This window comes from Natrix helvetica (assembly GCF_964273705.1).
Source record: "Natrix helvetica genome assembly, chromosome: 2".
Lineage (NCBI taxonomy): Eukaryota > Metazoa > Chordata > Lepidosauria > Squamata > Natricidae > Natrix > Natrix helvetica.
The window spans coordinates 52,094,867-52,113,726 of NC_138552.1; the positions used below are offsets into that span (position 1 = coordinate 52,094,867).

General features: G+C 38.7%; 1 protein-coding gene across 4 annotated transcripts; it reads right to left on the reverse strand.

Annotated features, from left to right (window-relative positions):
- Window positions 1-9,517: 9,517 nt before the first annotated feature.
- On the reverse strand, window positions 9,518-17,986 carry STARD4 (StAR related lipid transfer domain containing 4). Of its 4 annotated transcripts, none has more exons than XM_081944890.1 (7): window positions 17,718-17,972; window positions 16,657-16,783; window positions 16,159-16,275; window positions 14,860-14,909; window positions 13,607-13,733; window positions 12,353-12,467; window positions 9,518-10,046 (listed from the first exon to the last, which is right to left on the reverse strand). In XM_081944890.1, exons 3-7 carry the CDS (start codon window positions 16,261-16,263, stop codon window positions 9,820-9,822), a joined length of 624 nt encoding a protein of 207 aa, XP_081801016.1. In that variant the 5' UTR covers window positions 16,264-16,275; window positions 16,657-16,783; window positions 17,718-17,972; the 3' UTR covers window positions 9,518-9,819. The 4 variants fall into 4 exon arrangements, with proteins under 4 accessions (XP_081801016.1, XP_081801015.1, XP_081801014.1 ...); XM_081944889.1 differs by having other exon boundaries at window positions 16,657-16,789; XM_081944888.1 differs by lacking the exon at window positions 16,657-16,783 and having other exon boundaries at window positions 17,852-17,986.
- Window positions 17,987-18,860: the final 874 nt, after the last annotated feature.

Consider the following 18,860-nt stretch of genomic DNA (forward strand, 5'->3'; position numbering starts at 1 on the left):
CATAGTGGAGCACTGGTTTTAGCAAAGCAATATACCACTGTACACAGCAACAAACAGTGTGATAGAGTTTCTGCATGGGGACTGCTTTCACCAATGACCACAATGTACAATGCTGAATGAATTTCCCCCTGCCCCACACACCAATGACACAGATTTCTTGCATCTGTCAATGTTATGAGATGCAGTAGCAGTTTACAGTCAAGAGCAGACTCATGTTTTTTCAAAGAAGAAAGAGAGAATCTGAAGACAAACTAAGAAAATCTTTTTTAAAAAAAGGTTTTGGCAGCTATGGAAGCCTTTTGAAGGTTACTATTAAATAGCTTGGCACGTCCAGCTGTTTTTTGCCATGGCTGAGGAGTGCTATGCTTATGTTTTAATGTTCTTTCCTTAGATGTCAGTGTTTCTGAGCTCTGGATGGAAAAACTCCTGGTTTGTGTAAGAGTAATTGCTAAGTTCATAGTAGAAGCCATAGAGTTGTTGAGGAGTCAATGCCTTTGTTGAATTGCCACCATTTGGTCCTTCTCATTGTCTATTGAGCATATTTGAGACTTGACCATAAGGTGAACAGAACTGATTCATGTCTTGACCAAGTCTTCATTGGAAAAAATAAGCAACACAGAGAAGTGTTATGGAACCTTTCTTTCTTTCTTTCTTTCTTTCTTTCTTTCTTTCTTTCTTCTTTCTTTCTTCCTTCCTTCCTTCCTTCCTTCCTTCCTTCCTTCCTTCCTTTCTTTCTTCAGAGCTGTTTGGAGGAGGAGGTGGAGGAGGTCATTCCTTACTCCTTTCCTCTGTCAGGTGCCATATAGGACTACACTCTCTCTCCCCTCCTATTCAACAACTGCATGAAACTGCTACCTGCTAGGTAAAGAGTATGTGTTGATTTGGGGTTTGGTATTATCGATATACTGATGATGCTTGTTGATTCTTAAATTATTTGGTGTTTTATGAACTGCTCAGTCATTTGGAGTTAAACAGCATCAAACTGAAATAAATAAATTTTAAAAAACCAAATATAACAAATAAATCTCCCAGAAATCTGAAAAGAGATGCTACAGATTGCCTCTCCCCAGGACATGAATATGGAACAGCTCATTTCCCTATCCAAGGAGCTAATCAGAAACCCTATCCAACATACTGTACATCTTTTCTGAGAGTCCAAAAGAAAAACTCTAAACAAGAAGCTATCTGCTTCCCTCCTGCTCCCCCCCACCCATGTCCTTCTGAGGGATAGGCTATCCAAACCAGAAATATTACCAATATTGTTGAGGAAGATAACAAAGATCTATCTATTGCTACAAATGCTACATCAAGAAGACAGAAGAGAGAAGACACCTCAACCAACTTAGTATGTGCCAAATAGTAAACATTCTGCTATATCTGGAGGAAATGGCTGGCAAATTATGAGGAAGACAGATTTGGTGAGATCTTGAGAGTTCCAAAAGGAAATGGGGAAGTTTTCTATTTTTGTCAGTTTCCAAGGATTCATCAAGTTATGAGCTCAAACGAAATCATGTTTTATAAAAATATATCTGAAATACCAAAGAATTTCTCAAGTTACTAATAATGTATTACAAATAGGTGGTGTGAACTTATTTTCTGAGGGAGCATGCCCATCCTTTTCACAAACAAAGGGAGACTAATCCTGCCTCCTAAACAAACCAATGCACCACAAATCTATTAACAATGTCCATTTCAATCACTAAATTCATTGAGACCTAACATTAACCCTAAATGGATTTACCACTCAATGGGATTTTCTCATGTATTTTACCAAAAAAAAAAAAAACCTAGATAGGGTGAGCTCAAAACATCAGAGCCATCCTAAGCATAATGATACATTATGAATCCATTGGACATGCCCATTTCACTCCCCAAATTCATGGGCATCTCACGCCAACCCCCAATAGGTTTGCCCTCCATTGGGATTTTCCCATCTACTTTACTGAGAGACGTAGTTAGGCAGGCTAGAAAACTCAGCATCCTAAGCATACCAATGCGCTAGGAATTCATTGGCAAACTGCATTTCACTTTTTCAATTCAGGGAGACCCAACTGTAGCCCTATGTAGATTTGCCCCTCAATGGGTTTTTCCCATAAATTTACTGGGAGACAGATTAGGAAGGCTCAAAAACTTAGCAAACTCCTAGGGATACTAATGCACCATGAATCTGTTGGTGATGTCCATTTCACTATCCAAATTTATGGTGCTCTAAGTTGACTTGCTACCCAATGGCATTTTCCAAAGTATTATGTCACGTAACCAGGATATCTAACATACATCTAATCATGTAGGGTGGGCTCGAAAGGTAGGAACTTTAGTAAGCATAACAATGTACTAGAATGCCATTGGCTATGTCCATTTTGCTCTCTAAATTCTTGAAGGCTTAATCGTAAACCTAAGTGGGATCCCAATGGGATTTTACCAGGAAACAGAGATGGGGCACACTTGAAAAGTCAGCAACTTCCTAAACTAATCGATGGGCTATGAATCTGTTGGTGTCAGTTTGAATTCAGGGAGACCTAACGCTAAGTTGGTTTGCCCACCCATTGGGATTTTGCCATATATTTCACCAGGAAACAGATAGCACACACAAGAAAAGTCAGCATCCTCCTTTGCTTACTGAAAAGCTACAAATCCATTGGCAATGTCCATTTTTCAATGCAAATTTAAGGAGACCTAACCTTAAGTGAGCTTTTTTGCCCTATGGGATTTTTCATCTTTTTTACCAGGAAACCTAGATAGGGCAGACTTGAAAAGTTAGTGCCCTCCTAAGCTTATCGAAGGACTATGTCTTCTTGATGTCCATATCTCAGTCTGAATTCAAGGGGCCCTAACCATGAACCTGAGTGGGTTACACCTCCCCATTGGGATTTTCCCATGTATTTAACCATGAAACATGGATACAGCAGTCAAGGAAAGTCAGCACCCTTCTAAGATTACCAATGGAATAGTAATTCATTGGAAACAAACATTTTTAGTCTAAATTCAAGAAGACCTTACCATAAGTCTAAGTGGGTGTTCCCCCCCCCCCATTGGGTTTTCCCTATCTTTTTTTTAACCGGGAAAGCTAGATAAGACAGACTCAAAAAGTCATCACCCTCCTAAACTTTCCTATGGACAATGAATCCATTGGTGATGTCTATATTTCAGTCGGAATTCAAGGAGACCTAGCCCTAACTCTGTGGGTTTGCCAGCCCATTGGGATTTTTCCATGTATTTTACCAGGAAGTAGGGCAAACTCAAAAAGTCCATCCCTCCTAAGGTTATTGATGAACTACAAATCCATTGGTTGTGTCCATATTTCAGTCGGAATTCAAGGAACTCTAAACCCTAAGTGGGTTTAACCGACCATTAGGGTTTCCCCCTGCATTTTACCAGGAAGCATAGATAAAGCAGACAAGAAAAGTCAGCACCTTCCTAATATTACTGATAGTCTGTGCATGAATTGGCTATGTCCATTTTTCAGTGCGAATTCAAGGAGACCCTACCCCTAAGTGGGTTTTTTGTCCTATTGGATTTTGGCATTTTTTTACCAGCAAACCTAAATAGGAAAAACTCAAAAAGTCAGTGCCCTCCTAAGCTTATCAAAGGGCTATAAATCCGTTCTTGATGTCCATATCTCAGTCTGAATTCAAAGAGATTTAACCCTACACCTATATAGGTTTGCCCACCCACTAGGATATTCACATGGATTTTACCCAGAAATATAGAGCATACTCGAAAAGTCAGCACCCTCCTAAGTTTAATGATAGTGTATGAATCTGTTGGCGACATCCATTTTTCAGTGCAAATTCAAGACCTAACCCTAACTCGGTTCCCCCCACCGGTTTCCCCCCATCTTTTTTTTACCAGGAAAGCTAGATAGGACACTCAAGAACTCAGCACCCTCCTAAGCTTACCAGTTGGTTACGAATCCATTGGTTATGTTTATATCTCATTCTGAACTCAAAGACACCTAGTCGTAACCCTAAATGAGTTTGCCCACCTATTGGGATTTTCCCATGTATTTTACCAGGAAACATAAGGTAGTCAAGAAATATCAGCGCCCTCCTAAGCTTACAGACAGGCTACGAATCTGTTGGCGATGTCCATTTTTCAATGCAAATTCAAGATCTAACCCTAACCCTAAATGTTTTTTTTCCCCCTATGGGATTTTTTCCATCTTTTTTACCAGTAAACCAAGATAGGACAGACTCAAAACATCAGTGCCTTCCTGGGCTTACCAGTTGAGTATGAATCCTTGGTGGTGTCTATATCTGATTCTGAACTCAAGCAGCCCTAACCCTAAGTGGGTTTCCCCGCCCATTTGGATTTTCCATGTATTTTACCAGGAATCATATATAGGTCAGACTTGAAAAGTCAGTGCCCTCCTGGGCTTACTGAAGGGCTATGTATCCATTTTTGATGTTTCTATCTCAGTCTGAATTCAAGGAAAGCTAATCCTAACCTTAAGTGGTTCCCCCCAGCCCATTGGAATTTTCCCATATATTTTACCAGGAAACAGGTGAGACTTGATAAGTCTCCGCCCTCCTAATCATACCAATGTGCTAGGGATCCTTTTGTGATGTTCATTTTGTTGTCAGAAGCTATGGTGAATTAATCCTAGCCCTTAGTGGATTTGACACCCATTGCAGTATTTTCTCATGGATTTTACCCGGAAACATAGATACAGCAGAACTGAAAAGTCTTAGCCGTCCTGATCTTTCTGATGTTTTGGGAATCCGTTGGTGACATCCATTCTGCTGCCTGAGTTCATGGAGCCTAACCCTAAATGGGCTTTCACACCAATGGAATTTTTCATTGGGAAATATATAGAGGGTAGTTGGGAAAGTTTCTGCTCTCCTAATCATACCAATGCGCTCAGAATACATTAGTGCTGTCCATTTTACTGAATCAGTGGCATGAATCAATTTAGGTAATTAGATATGTATATATTATTAGATAAACCAATCTATTTGTTCAGTTTTAAGAAACACACAAAACGATTTTGATCTAAACACTTTAATACATAAATATAAATCATCTCTATTATAATACAGAAAAGCAATTTGCATTTGTTCTTACACTACAAACATCTTTCTTACATCTCCCCCCCCCCCCTTTACCTTAAATGGAATTCTCACTTAAGCCTGCAAAGTGATTTCCAAACATCTATTTAAACTGACAAGAAATTCAGATCAATGGCATAGCAGTTTGGATTATATTCTGCCAGATTGTCATCTGAATACTTCATAAAGATAGAACAAAAAGAGGAAGCATGAAGAAGCCCTGTTTAATTTCTTTAAAAATTATAATTTTATTCCTGAAAAAAAATGTTGAATCAAGCCTGGATACCATCCAGTTGTAATGACACATTCCTAAATCATACTGAATAGTAATTGGTTTTAACTAGTTGAATCTGGAGAGCCATCAACTCACAGGAACGCTAACAGGTTGTTGTCATACATCTCATTATTGGCGTTACCCTTTAAGGGAAAAAAAAGAAAAGATGCAGTAATGGGATATTTTCAAAGTGATGGCTCTTAATGCCACCAATCAAAAGATAGATTGTGCATGTAATCCCATTGGCTAAAACAAAACAAAAGTAGTGGGAAAGCATGGGAGAGTTGAAACATCTGGATTCTCCTCCCTTCCTCATAAAATAGAAACATCTTGAAACCAAATTCTTAGGTCTAGATTAGAAAAAAAAGTATATAAAATATATATGAACCTATACAGTATCAACTATATATTCAGTCCTTTAAAAAGAAACATCCAGTGCAAGTCTGCTCAAGTCCTGTACCTATAATCCAATGCATGTTTTCTGAGCCTCATTAAGTTTAATGGTTCTAATTGTCTAGTTTCTAGGAAGAAGAATATGGAATTGCATCATTGTTTTTATTAAAAGAGTCAGAAAATATTTTGCTACTATTTTCTACCAAAATCTGCGGATTCTTGAAACTACTGGGGATTGAGCAGTTTCTTTGCAATCAACCTCCTAAACTAGAACTAACAGTTAAAAATCTAAGACAAACAAACTTTCTTATTATAAACAAACAGAAAAGGGATTGCTAGCAGCATTAAGCTAGAAATCTGTAGTAGATTTTACTTCTATTATAGAAGTACTGGAGCAAATACCAAGCTCTACAGTATGCACATTTTTTTAAAAAAGCATCTTCTAGTCAAATCTAAGATTCTGCATTTTGGCTTGAATAAATATTACACAGACACAATGGCCTGCATGCATTTAATGTTAATTTTGCCATCTATTCACAATTTATTTAGAAAAACTTCAGGAAATGCTATTATTTTTACTGCTGACATGCTATTTACAACACTTTCTGAGCCTAGATACCATTTATTAGGCATTTGCTTTGCTATCAAATAATGAAATATATAATGTCCCTTTCCTGGAAAAAGAATGATATTCTATGCCAGGTAAACGAATACCAATCAGTTACCACACAACAAAAAAAGCCAGGTGAATTGTCTATTTAAATAACAGTTAAATTAAGTTCATGGGGTATGACAATGTTCTGATTTACTCCATGCAGTATGTAAATATAGCCCTTATGTTCAGCTGTTTGTAATAATGCAGAAGCAAATTCTATTACATAAATTCACAGCTGTGTGAGAAAATCTAGTACTATATCATGCTGCTGATGTAATTTTCCCAATGCTGTACATCAGGGCGGTCAAACCCGCGGGTCAGATGCGTCACATGCTGGCGACGCCCACCCCTAGTTTAGTGAAGGGGAAAAAAGTTATGATACATCACATGATGACGTGACAACACAAGTTTGACACCCCTGTTGTACATGTAAACCAACACTATAAGAAGTGCTACAGGTATGATGATTATAAATTGCAGTGCTTTGAGCTGCCCTTAATAAGGAGTCTGTGATTTAAGAGTTGATGTGAATATTATGAGTAGTTTTTGGATTGTGCCACTGATATTCTTTCTCATACATGCAAGGCAAAAATAGGAAATGGAATTAATGTTAATGAAAAGATATATCACATAATAAATACACTTTCAGGTTGAAGTCTCCTATGGAGTTTCCAAACTATCCATTAAGCCATGATAATTTCAAAAAGTTAGAAATTAGGGCATAAGAGGTTTAACAACATACTGTTCCAATTCTTTCACAAAAACACGTTCTCCAAATTCTGGTCACAGCAAATGTTTAAAATGTAAATTTTGAAGTAGATGGCTTTATAAGACCTCTAGTTGGAACTGTCATTTTTGGACATCAACTAATAGTGTAGGGATTAAAGCTGCCAAGCCCCCCCCCCCACACACACACAAAAAAATTAGATTCAGATAGATCAATGATCAATATCTGGCATAGTCATCCTCTGTACTGAAGACTAAGAAATAAGACGCAATAAGTCTATCCCTGCATAATGGTGGAAGAAACAGATGCAGAATTTAAACCTTGAGGCTGCTACACCCAGATGACTGAACTATTACATTCTGCATTACTTGATCTTCTTCACTACTATGGCTTCTTCACTTACTATGACATCTGCCCTAAAAACAAGTATCTATCTGAACCTTAACCTTTAATCTTATTTTGGGTAAGTGATCTTCTCCATCATCATAGCTCCAGAGATCTGGGAATACATGAGGAATAAACATAGGAGAGTGCATTTCCTAAAACCCATGCTTCTTGTCTTTTAATTGGAATAAGCACTGTGGTGAAACATTACTGGCTTGATGTGTGATCACACATGAATTACTGTATTTTTCGGAGTATAAGATGCACCAGAGTATAAGACGCACCAAGATTTTGAAGAGACAAATAAAAAAAAAAGTTTTTACACTCTGCAAATCTCCCCCAAACAGCCTGTTTTTTGCGAAAACGGGCCCATTTTGTGTCAAAAAAAAGGGCATGCATAGCTTTTAGGAGGCTTCCAGAGTGTTCCTGGGAGCTGGGGGGGGGGCAAAAACGAGCAAAAAATGGCCCATTTGTTGCCAATTTTTGCCCTCCCCAGCCCCCAGGAGAATTCCGGAAGCCTCCTAAAGGCTATGCACAGTCATTTTTACAAAGGGAGCAGGGTTTCAGGAGGCAGAAAAATGCTGTATTCAGTGTATAAGACGCACTTATATTTTCACCCTTTTTTTTTTTTTTGAGGGAAAAAGGTGTGTCAGACTCTGAAAAATACGGTAAATCTGGATCACTTGGAAGCCATTTAAAGATCAGGATATGACTGAACAACTAGAAACCGAGGTAAAGCATTTACAGCAATTTTAGTCTGTCAGCTATGAGCTCATTCTTTAGGATCCCATATTTACATCCTCCGGTAGTGCTAGAATAACATAACAAGCCAAGTATATTAGCGTATTTTCTCTAATTGAAAACATTGTTATCTCCCTTGCCACCATAAAGTCATGTACTACAAAAATGTTATAGTGCCCCTCAAGGCAATGATTGGGAATGCAATTTCTATTCTCACTGTACTACGGTATAAGTAGACAAACACATCTGGCACCCAGATGATCTCTGATACATAACAACAGCATTTCCAAAACAAATATGCAACTATACTGAGTTGCAGTACTCCCAATATGGCAAGGAGAGCTCCAAAATGTACCAATTCTGCTGCACTGAAATGTGTGCCATTTCACAGAATCAATATATTGTTCTGATAACTCTTTAGTATGTAAACTTAAGATCTTTCTTGCAAAACTGCAGACTTCTTAAGTCCATAAAAACAGGTCTCTGTGTATTCGGAATAATGGCAACAGTATATTTGCATTCCTATCACCTTCAGTGTATTGAGAGGGACTATAACTGAATGTAGTCCAATAAAGACCATAACCTGGAGCCATGGAGTGAGAGAGGGCCTTGGAACAGAAAGACCCTAAATTATGTTTTAAATTCCAAGAATAGCAGACGTTCTGCTGTAAAGATGTGTAGAAGGCAATGGGGAAGAAGTTCCCCAACACAAATACACTGTTTTCTGGTTTCCTAATATGCTGTTAGGAAATCAAACCCTTGAAATTAATACCCTGATAAAACATTTTCCACAACTATAAAAAGTTCCGTGTTCAAGAGAATAAAGTTATTCACAGAAGTCAGGTATTAAAATTAGTGCTATTTTCTAACATAAACATGGATATTTCTTTAGAACAATCATCTCAACTGAATTCTCGAGAGTCTTATTTCAAAATAAATATACTGATCTGTGCAAATAAAACTACTATACCTAGTATGGAAAACCACAGGTCTTTATGTGAAATTTTTCAACATATCACATATGTATGTATGTATGTGTGTGTGTGTGTGTGTGTGTGTGTGTGTGTGTTTGTTTGTATGTATGCATGTATGTATATATATATATATATATATGCTGGTTTTGTTGTATTCGGGTCTTTTCCCGTGTAAGGTTTACACGGGAAAAGACCCGAATACAACAAAACCAGCATACCTACACCCGTGAAAATCTACGAAAACATATATATATATATATATATATATATATATATATATATATATATATATATATATATATATGTATATGTATATGTATATGTATATGTATATGTATATGTATATGTATATGATGTATATGTATATGTATATGTATATGATGTATATGTATATGTATATGTATATGTATATGTATATGTATATATATTCATGTGTCACAACTCCTGGTATGCCCAAATATGGGAGGGAGCATACTGCTTCCCTTTTCTGTCTATCGGCTCACCCTAGGAGGCAGCCAGGCAGAAAGCCATTTTTTTATGTTGCCTTGTTACATTTGTGTTGCATTTGTGCTGATAAATAAATAAAGGGAGAATATATATACAGATACAGGAAATTTGTAGAATTATGCCTTCAGAGCTTTCCTAAGATCAGAATAAAAACTGATTAGTGTACCAGCCATAGCTGTGTCTACTATTGATTGTGGGAGCATCCCACGCAGATCCGTCTGGATAAATCCAACTAAAAGACTGTGTCTTGGATTGTCCGGGAGTGGAAAGCAGAACCAGCCACAAGGATGGTTAAATCCTCGAACAAAACTTGGCCTTACTTCACTGTAATCCAGGCTAATACCTATTTTAACAAAAAAACATTAACAGCAATTATATGAGGATGTAAAGGAACACATTTTGAAAATGGCTTTTTAACTGAATGAACAACATTTTCAACTGGATAATAAAAAGCATACAAAACAATAAGCATAAAATAAAGGGATTTGAAAATATTATTTATCTTAGGCACATGTACACTGACATAAACATAATTTCAGGGAGACATGCAACTATTTTATATATCAAAGCTCAGAATTTCTGTTCCAGATTGTTTTGTACAGATGAGAGTAAAATTTTAAAGGAAGGGACTATCCAAACCCCAGATCTGAACCACCACTTCACTAGGAGAGTCTTTATTCAACCATATAAATTAAGGAGATCAGCATGTAAAGAAGCATTTATGCATGCTAAAGTTATTGACAGCATTGTGCTGATTATTTCATGATACTGCAAGTACTTCCATTTTATTTTTTGTTGATTAGCATAATCAAGAATAGTTTTTTAAAATGTCAAGCTGCCCCAGCTTTTGTGAGCCTTGTTACGAATTAACCATTACAATACTCAAGATTTTCTCCATATTTCTACACTTCATTTGTCACAAATGTACTAAATTTATTTTTCAGACAAAAGAAAAGAGGTTTAATTGACTAGGTATTTTTTGATATCAACAATTCTTTTCACACAAGTAATATTCATTCTAAAAAGTTAGCAGATAACTGCTGTGTAGTAACAGCAACTGCACATTTCAGATTCTGCTGTAAATCTGAAGGAAATCATATATATATATATATATAGGGTCTAATTTTCTTTTGACCCCCAAAATATTGATTGGGTCTTATTATTGGGGGGGGCTTATTGTTTTGGGGTTGCCAGGTGGCTGCTCTCTTGCGAGCGGGCGCCCGAAGAGCCAGGCACAGCCTCAGGGCAAATGGCTATTTTGCGCTGTCGCACAGCACAATACACCAGCCATGAGGTGACTACGCTCACGAGCAGCCACCCGGCAACCTCCCTTTCCAGCCGGGCAGAGCACCACTCAACGACCCAGTGATATCCCAAAGGCGCTAAGCCGCATGGTGCTCTGCCCTCCCCCCAGCTCCTGCGGCTTGCTGCAGTCGGGATACCTTTAGGTCAGTGCATGGTGCTCTGCCCGCCTCGAAAGGGAGGTTGCGTGAGCGCCTGTTCCGTCCCCAGCTGGTGTGCCTCCCAACGTCACCATGCCCTGGTCCAGCTCTCCCTGCAGGGCCAGGGTGCCACTGCTGCGCTCTGAGCATAACCTATTCTCCGGCTTCCAAACTCCGGAGATCCTCAGCCGAGTCTTTAGGCAGTGGCCGCTCTGGGAGTACGCTCTTACCTTACCTTTACCTTTATTTCGATTTTTTATACCGCCCCCTCTCCCCAAAGGGACTCCCCAAAGGGCTCTATGGTTGTGGGCTGGCTACTTCCAGAGCGTACAACCATAGAGCGTATTCCCAGAGTGGCAACTTCCAGAAGACTCGGCATCCTACCTCCGTGCTTTGGAAGCTGCAGTAAAAGCCATGCAGCGGCGGTGGGCGGCGGTGGGAACGGAGATGCCCTGGCTCTGCAGGGAGTTAGGCAAAGGCATTGTGAGGCTGGGAGGTGCGCGCAAGGGGAGCGGAAAAGCCCCTCGCGAACCCCATTTCCAGCCATGCAGAGCCCCATTCACTAACCTAGGGGCATTCCGAAGGCATCAAACCGCAGGAGCCGGTGGGCGGCAAACAGGCACTCACGCGGCTTCGCAATACCCCTAGATCAGTGAATGGCGCTGTGCCCGGCTGGAAAGGGGAGTTGCTGGGCAGCTGCTTGTGAGTATGGTCACCTCATGGCTGCTGTGTAGGGCTGCTGCGACAGCGCAACACAGCCGTTCGACCCTGAGGCTGTGCCCAGCTCTTCGGGAGCCCGCTCGCAAAAGAGCAACCACCTGGCAACCCTCGTCTCCAGCTAAGCAAAGCACCACTCACCGACCTAGCGATATCCCGAAGGTGTCAAGCAACGCGAGCCTTCCCCCCCCCCCGTTTCTGTGGCTTGGCACCTTCAGGATACCGCTAGATCGGTGAATGGCGCTCTGCCTGGCTGGAGGGGGGGTTGTCCAGGGGGCTTATTTTCAGTTGGAACAACGGCTGATGACCTCTTTCTATCGGTCCACCATAGAAAGTGTACTCACATATTGCATTACAGTATGGTATGCTGGTTTAACAGCTGCGGACAGGAAGGCACTACAGAGAGTGATCAATTGAGGGGGTTTCAGCAATTTTAGATTACTCTTACAAAACTGGATTAGAAGATAAAAAATTATTAATGAGAATTTACCACATGACAGCAGTCCATCTTCACAATTGGTTGTGTAGGACAAATCAATGAACTCTCTTGGTGCAATGATATTCAATATTTGACCAGCTGTAGTGTAACGCATTACACAGCAATTCTGCAAAGTGATAATAGAAAGGCAGTTTATGGGTGATTCATTTTTATTAAGCAAATATTTGTAACCTTATTAAAAGTCCTAAAAACAATGGTAGGGTTTATGTACTGCATTGTCATGTAATGGATTTCCTGGCTTAGAGTACTGAATGAACCAAATTAATTGCAATTTATTCAACAAACCATAGCTAAACAAACATTTGTTCAGCATAATATTTTTAATCCATCCTGTACGGATATGCAGTCTGGTTTTGAAAATGCTACACATATACAGATCGTTCTTAGTTAATGATCACTTGTTCATCAACTGTTTGAACTTATGATGGTGCTGAACAAAAGGTACTTACAACCAGTCCTTGAAGTTCTGGCTATTGAAGCATCCCAGCAGTCATGTGATCACAATCTGGGTGCTTAACAACCAGCCCAGATTTCCAACTGTTGCACATGATCATGCAAACTTCACAACCTTCCCTGCCGACTTCCCACAAGCCAAGTCACTGAGGAAGCCAGCAGGAAATCAGAAGTCATGATCATGTGAGGTTCTCACTTAACAACCTATGGTGATTCACCCTCACCATAGTAACTGGGTAACTGGGGACTGCCATCACTAATTGGTACAATCATGTGACATTGCACTTTATAACTGCATCACTTAATGATGGAAATTCCACTTCCAATTATTGTCACTAAGCAAGAACTACCTGTATTAATATTGTTCTAAGATCAAGAAAATCTTTTTAGGATCATGAAAATTATATTCAGCCAGTGTTAAGTGCTGTACAGGACAAAATAGTTTGGGAGAAAAGACTATACTTCAGTATACATCAATAGAGAGCTAAATTAGAGTGTTCTACAATTATGACCTTTAAAACAATTACATATCGTGCCTTTTTCATTTCTTCGGATTTGCTCTAATGAAGAATTTTAGACGGGGTGGGCAGATTTCAGATGTGGTAGCTAGCTCTACTGAGGTTCCCAACACAGGAATAAGTAAGAATGTCACATAGCATATGCACAAATTAATTTTTTACTGAGTGTTAAACATAATGCATCTTACATTTGTTAATCAGAATCTTGATAGTTATGATCTATAAATGAAAACCCTAAAAGTGCTAAGTGCATGAAATATGGCCCATGCGTTACCTCTTCATACTTTTCAACAATGTCCAATGTGGTCATCAGGCTATCCCAGTTGATTCGATAAGGTCCTGGCCGTATGTGATCTATTATTCTATTGGTAACATCTTCCACAATACCTTCTGTTTTATAGCTAAAGACCGGATTTAACAAAAGAGGGTTTAAAACTGTTAAAGCTTACAATAAGAATATTTGTAGAAGTCTTTAGAAGTTGTCGAAAAACCAATACACCTCTGTAGTAAGAGTCTAACTCTTCCAAGTGTTTATGCACAAATCCCATTTGAAAGGGTGGAGTTACACTTATAAAAATTAGTTCCTCATGACTGGATTATAATAAGGTAAAGGTTCCCCTCACACATATGTGCTAGTCGTTCCCAACTCTAGGGAGCAGTGCTAATCTCTGTTTTAAAGTCGAAGAGCCAGTGCTGTCCGAAGACGTCTCCATGGTCATGTGGCCAGCATGACTAAACACCGAAGGCGCACGGAACATTGTTACCTTCCCACTAAGGTGGTCCCTATTTTTCTACTTGCATTTTTTATGTGCTTTTGAACTGCTAGGTTGGCAGAAGCTGGCAGACGTAACAGGAGCTCACTCTGTTATGCAGCACAAGGTATTCGAACCGCTGAACTGCCGAACTTTCTGATCGACAAGCTCAGCTTCTTAGCCACTGAGCCACCGTATCCCTGGATTATAATACTGTGTCCTATAATTCAGTGTACTGCACTTACCAGCAAAACCAATCTGGAGGTGTATTTACCCTTCAGTTGAACAAAAATATATAGTTCACATGTTTCAAACACAGCTAATTGATGAGTTTAATATTAAGAGCCAATGTTGTAGTTATGATATCCAAGTAAATAATTGTAAGGAGCTATGGAGATAATCTTAGAGAAAGCATCCAAAAGCCAGACAACGAGGAAGCATGTGTTAAGCCCAAGGAGTCAGAAAAGTCTTAGAAAAACACTGGGCCAGTTTCCCCTGACTCTCTGGAGTATAAAAGGGAGGGAAAAGAAAACACAGGCTGATTTGCAAGATTCTGTTACCTCAGACTATTTCAGTATAATTCTCATCTTCAAAATGAGAGAGTTTTGTGATATGGTATACATCATAATTCTGATAATAATATACTGGTGGGTGCCCAATTTTTATTTTTGCTCTAATATTGCAAAATCTTATTATTTATTTTGATTAAGACAACACACATATATGCACATATAGTTTAATCCTGTACAAATGTTTTAATTAAAGTTCAACTTACAGATACCCACTGAATTCTTCTGATGGTTTACGCCAAACAGTAACATCTTTCTGCAGAAAAACAAAATGAAGGATCACAGTACTGATATGTTATTAAAACATTCATTGACTCATATCTAAGAATGTGGAATATAATTAATATGTTTAAAAAGTGTATTTCAGACCTTATTCAGAGACCTTATTAGAAGGAACTTTTCACATACAGGCAAACCTTAAAAACTTCCTGGATACAGAAACATTATTTAAAAAAATAAAGAATGCATATGATAATTACTATTTTGCATATCCATCTTCATTCATTGACACCCATGCACCATCCCTAAATTATATAAAACAATAAAAACTAACAAAAAGAATCAAATGAATTAATATAGTACAATATAGCAAAATCACCCCCTATTTCCTACCCCCGCCCCACCCTGGCAACAGCAGATCACATAAGCCACTTAATGGGCTCCATCCCGCTCGGGTTCCCCAGGCCTGCTAGCAGAACCAGGTCTTCAATGACTTCCGGAAGAGTATTAGAGTCGGGGCCATTCTAATCTCTGGGAGAATGATGTTGCAGAGAGAGGGAGCCACCATGGAGAAGGCCCTTCTTCCGGGTCCCATCAGGCGCCTGTCCCTCAGGGATGGGACCCTGCCTCCCTGCTCTGAAGAGTCGGGTAGATATGACCAGTAAGAGACGGTCTCTCAGATAACCTTGTCCCAAGCCATGAAGGGCTTTAAAGGTAACAACCAGGACCTTGAATTGCACCTGGAAGCAAATCGGCAACCAATGCAGCTCCCGCAGGAGACATTATAGACCGCCCCCTCTCCGGGGAGAGGGGGCGGTCTAGAAATTTAATAAATAATAATAATAATAATAATAATAATAATTATTATTATTATTATTATTATTATTATTATTATTATTATTATTATTATTATTATTATTATTATTATTATTATTATTATTATTATTATTACTTAAATGTGAATTAATTAAATAATATATTTAAATTGATTCAACTTAGAAACCAAGTACAATTTATACATTTTAAGACCACTGCAGATAGAGGATGTTGATAGCACTTATGTGCAAACAATATAACCTATAATTTATCATTATCAGATAGTAGCAACACATCTTCTCCAAAGGTTTGGTTGGTCGTTTTTACTCTTTTGGAAACTACGAATCACTATATTGTATTCTATTTTTCTAAAACTAGCACAGCAAATATGATCATCAACACAATTTAATATAATATAAAAGTTTACATTGATGTCTTATTCAAATAAGAAAACTTGCTCAATAACTTACTGTTTTCCTAGCAACTCTCCATTCGTTGTCCTCAATGTTGTAGTACTGAATCACTGTATTTTTTATCCTTGTAGCCAAAGAATCTATACCAGAAATATCTTCCATTCTTTTTGTAACCTATAAGGGGAAAAAACAAATTTAAATCACCTGAATTTGATTTCCTGTTTGGCATTAACATCAAGATAAATCAACTTGTCTCCAAACTGCAAAAAATATATAATTATCCCAAGATTTAAACCACAGGGGCACTTCCTGAATAAAATGCCCCAGACCTCTAACAATGACGATATTTTGGCAGTTGTTCAATTCAAATTAATTATTGTTAACCTTTGTATAGTTGAATGTCAAATTTCTGTGACTATTTTTAAAAACCAAGGTAAGCTATTTTTAGTATTTTTCTTACCTTCAAACCATTGTTACTAGGATTTTCTACACCAATTACTGCATAATTAAAGCAGAAAGTATTAAATTTCATATTTAATAAAGTAATAACAACACCTTGATTATTTATTTATATTGATTGGTTGATTGATTTTGCCTTCCAATCGACTGCCTGAACAAGTCCCTGCATAATGTTTCTTGGCACAATGTCAGAAATGATTTTGAAGGTATCATTGCCTCCTTCCTAGGGCTAAAAAAGAATGACTGTCCCCAAATCTACCCAGCTGGCTTTATGCCTAAGGTGGAAATAGAACTCATGGTATCCTGCTTTCTACCCAGATGCCTTAACAACTACCCCAAATTTACTTTTAGGATATACAAATATTAACTTTACCAATAACTTTGTAAGTTTTATTTTTTCAACTTAAAATATTTTCATAAGTTCCCAAAATGTTATAGTCTGTAAGCACTGTTCCTGTTGTGCCTAATGGATAATATATGGAGATAGAATTGTGTGACTCCCAAACTATGAAATATCTTCCTAGTTGTGTTGCTTTTTAGCCCCTACTCTTTTTGCCCTTGCAAAACAGCCAAAGTATATTTTATTCAACAATGTTGAAAATGTTAGGGTGGGTCTTTAAATTTTACATCTTACATTTTTTGTTTTGTGTGTTGTGTTTTTATTATTTATTACATAGAACACTCAGTTTAATCAAAAGGCAGGATACAAGTCAAGCACTAAGTATTCTTTCAAGTAATTCCGTTAAATTAAAACAACTCTTCCCCCATTCCCAACTCTTTCAGACCTAACCACTGACACCCAACGAAGAAAAAAAATAAAATCAGAAATCTGGTAACACATAAGCATCACTGACCTGCCTCCCTCCCCATCCCCAGATATCTCAATTTAAATCGTACAACAGTTTGGTCTTTTTATGCCTTTCATAAAATGAGATGCAAGCTCAGGACAGCTTACGCTTTTAATCAAATTTGGTGGTCCCAAAAAGTACCATCAGATGCCACCCGTAGCCTAACAAAGTCTCTCCTCTTCCGTTGGGGAAAGGAAAGGAGATATCACCGCTTTGCCTTCACTGCGGTCCGACGCCCCCTGACTTTAAGCCCAACTATCCTGAAATTTCCACGGGTTAAAAACGGTGATGGACAATCAAGTACCCTACCCGACGTGCATCCAAACACGGTGAAAAAGGCTCCGCAGGTGATGTAACGCTCACGTGTCGAAATCTCCCGAGGTTGGTGAGATCAAGCAAAGGGCAGCCTTCTCTGATCTTTTCTGCGATCTCCTCCTACTTACAGGAGCGAAGCAGGAGGAGGTTAACTTGTCAAAGCCTCGACTCTAACGAAGGATCTCCCAAGGCAGCGAATGGGATCCTTCCAACCCCGAGCGGCTCCCCGCAACTAAGGTGCTTCCCTCGCCTAGTTTCCGATCTCCTCACCAGGTCAAGCGGCTCATTCACTTAGCCAATCCGAACGCAGCTGGCATTTCCCTCGCAACCAATAAGCGGCAAGTCTATCTCCCTCCCCACTCTTTGTTTTGATTCTACTTGCGTTTTGGTACAGGCGACCTGCGTTCATTGGCTGTTGATTGAGTGACGGCAGAATCGCGCGTGGTAACTGGCCAATAGGAAGATGAATGACAGACGGGGGGGGGGGGAGAGAAAAGAGCAGTAAACAGTCACTTTGCTGCTCAGGGTTTTGTTTGCTTTTTAGCCAAGGTGAGGCAGGTACTTTGGTGTCACTCAGAGTTGGATGGTGACTAAATCAGAACACACTCAGGTCATAAAACATTAGAACATGTTTCCAGGTGACAACCCCTTTGGAAAGCTAAAAAAAAAGTTGAAGTTGCGGCAGTATTGGGGGACAAACATGGATAGGGTTGCCAGGTGTCCACTATTTGAGCGGACAGTCCGCTTTTTTCACATTATGTTCACTATTTTTTTTATTCAAAAGCTTTATGATGAAATGGTACATAATCTAAAGCTGTACAGTCTAAGAGAATAAGGATAGGAGAATCACATTTTGTCTTTTTTTTCATAAGTTAGAATGAGACAAAGATTGAATATCCATTGAACTCGATTCTCTGAAAAAATTATTAATCATACTCAATTGTTTCACAAGACATTTAATAAAAGTATATAAAATTATTTACATACGATTTTTCTTAACTCGCATTTACTATATGAATTTGAGGACAGAAGGAAAGCAATTCATGCTACTGCCTGTTCAAGCCCCTTCAAAATATTTTCTCACACTCACGGCTAGTATGGATAATGTATTTTATTAATCTTCTAAAACATAATCTC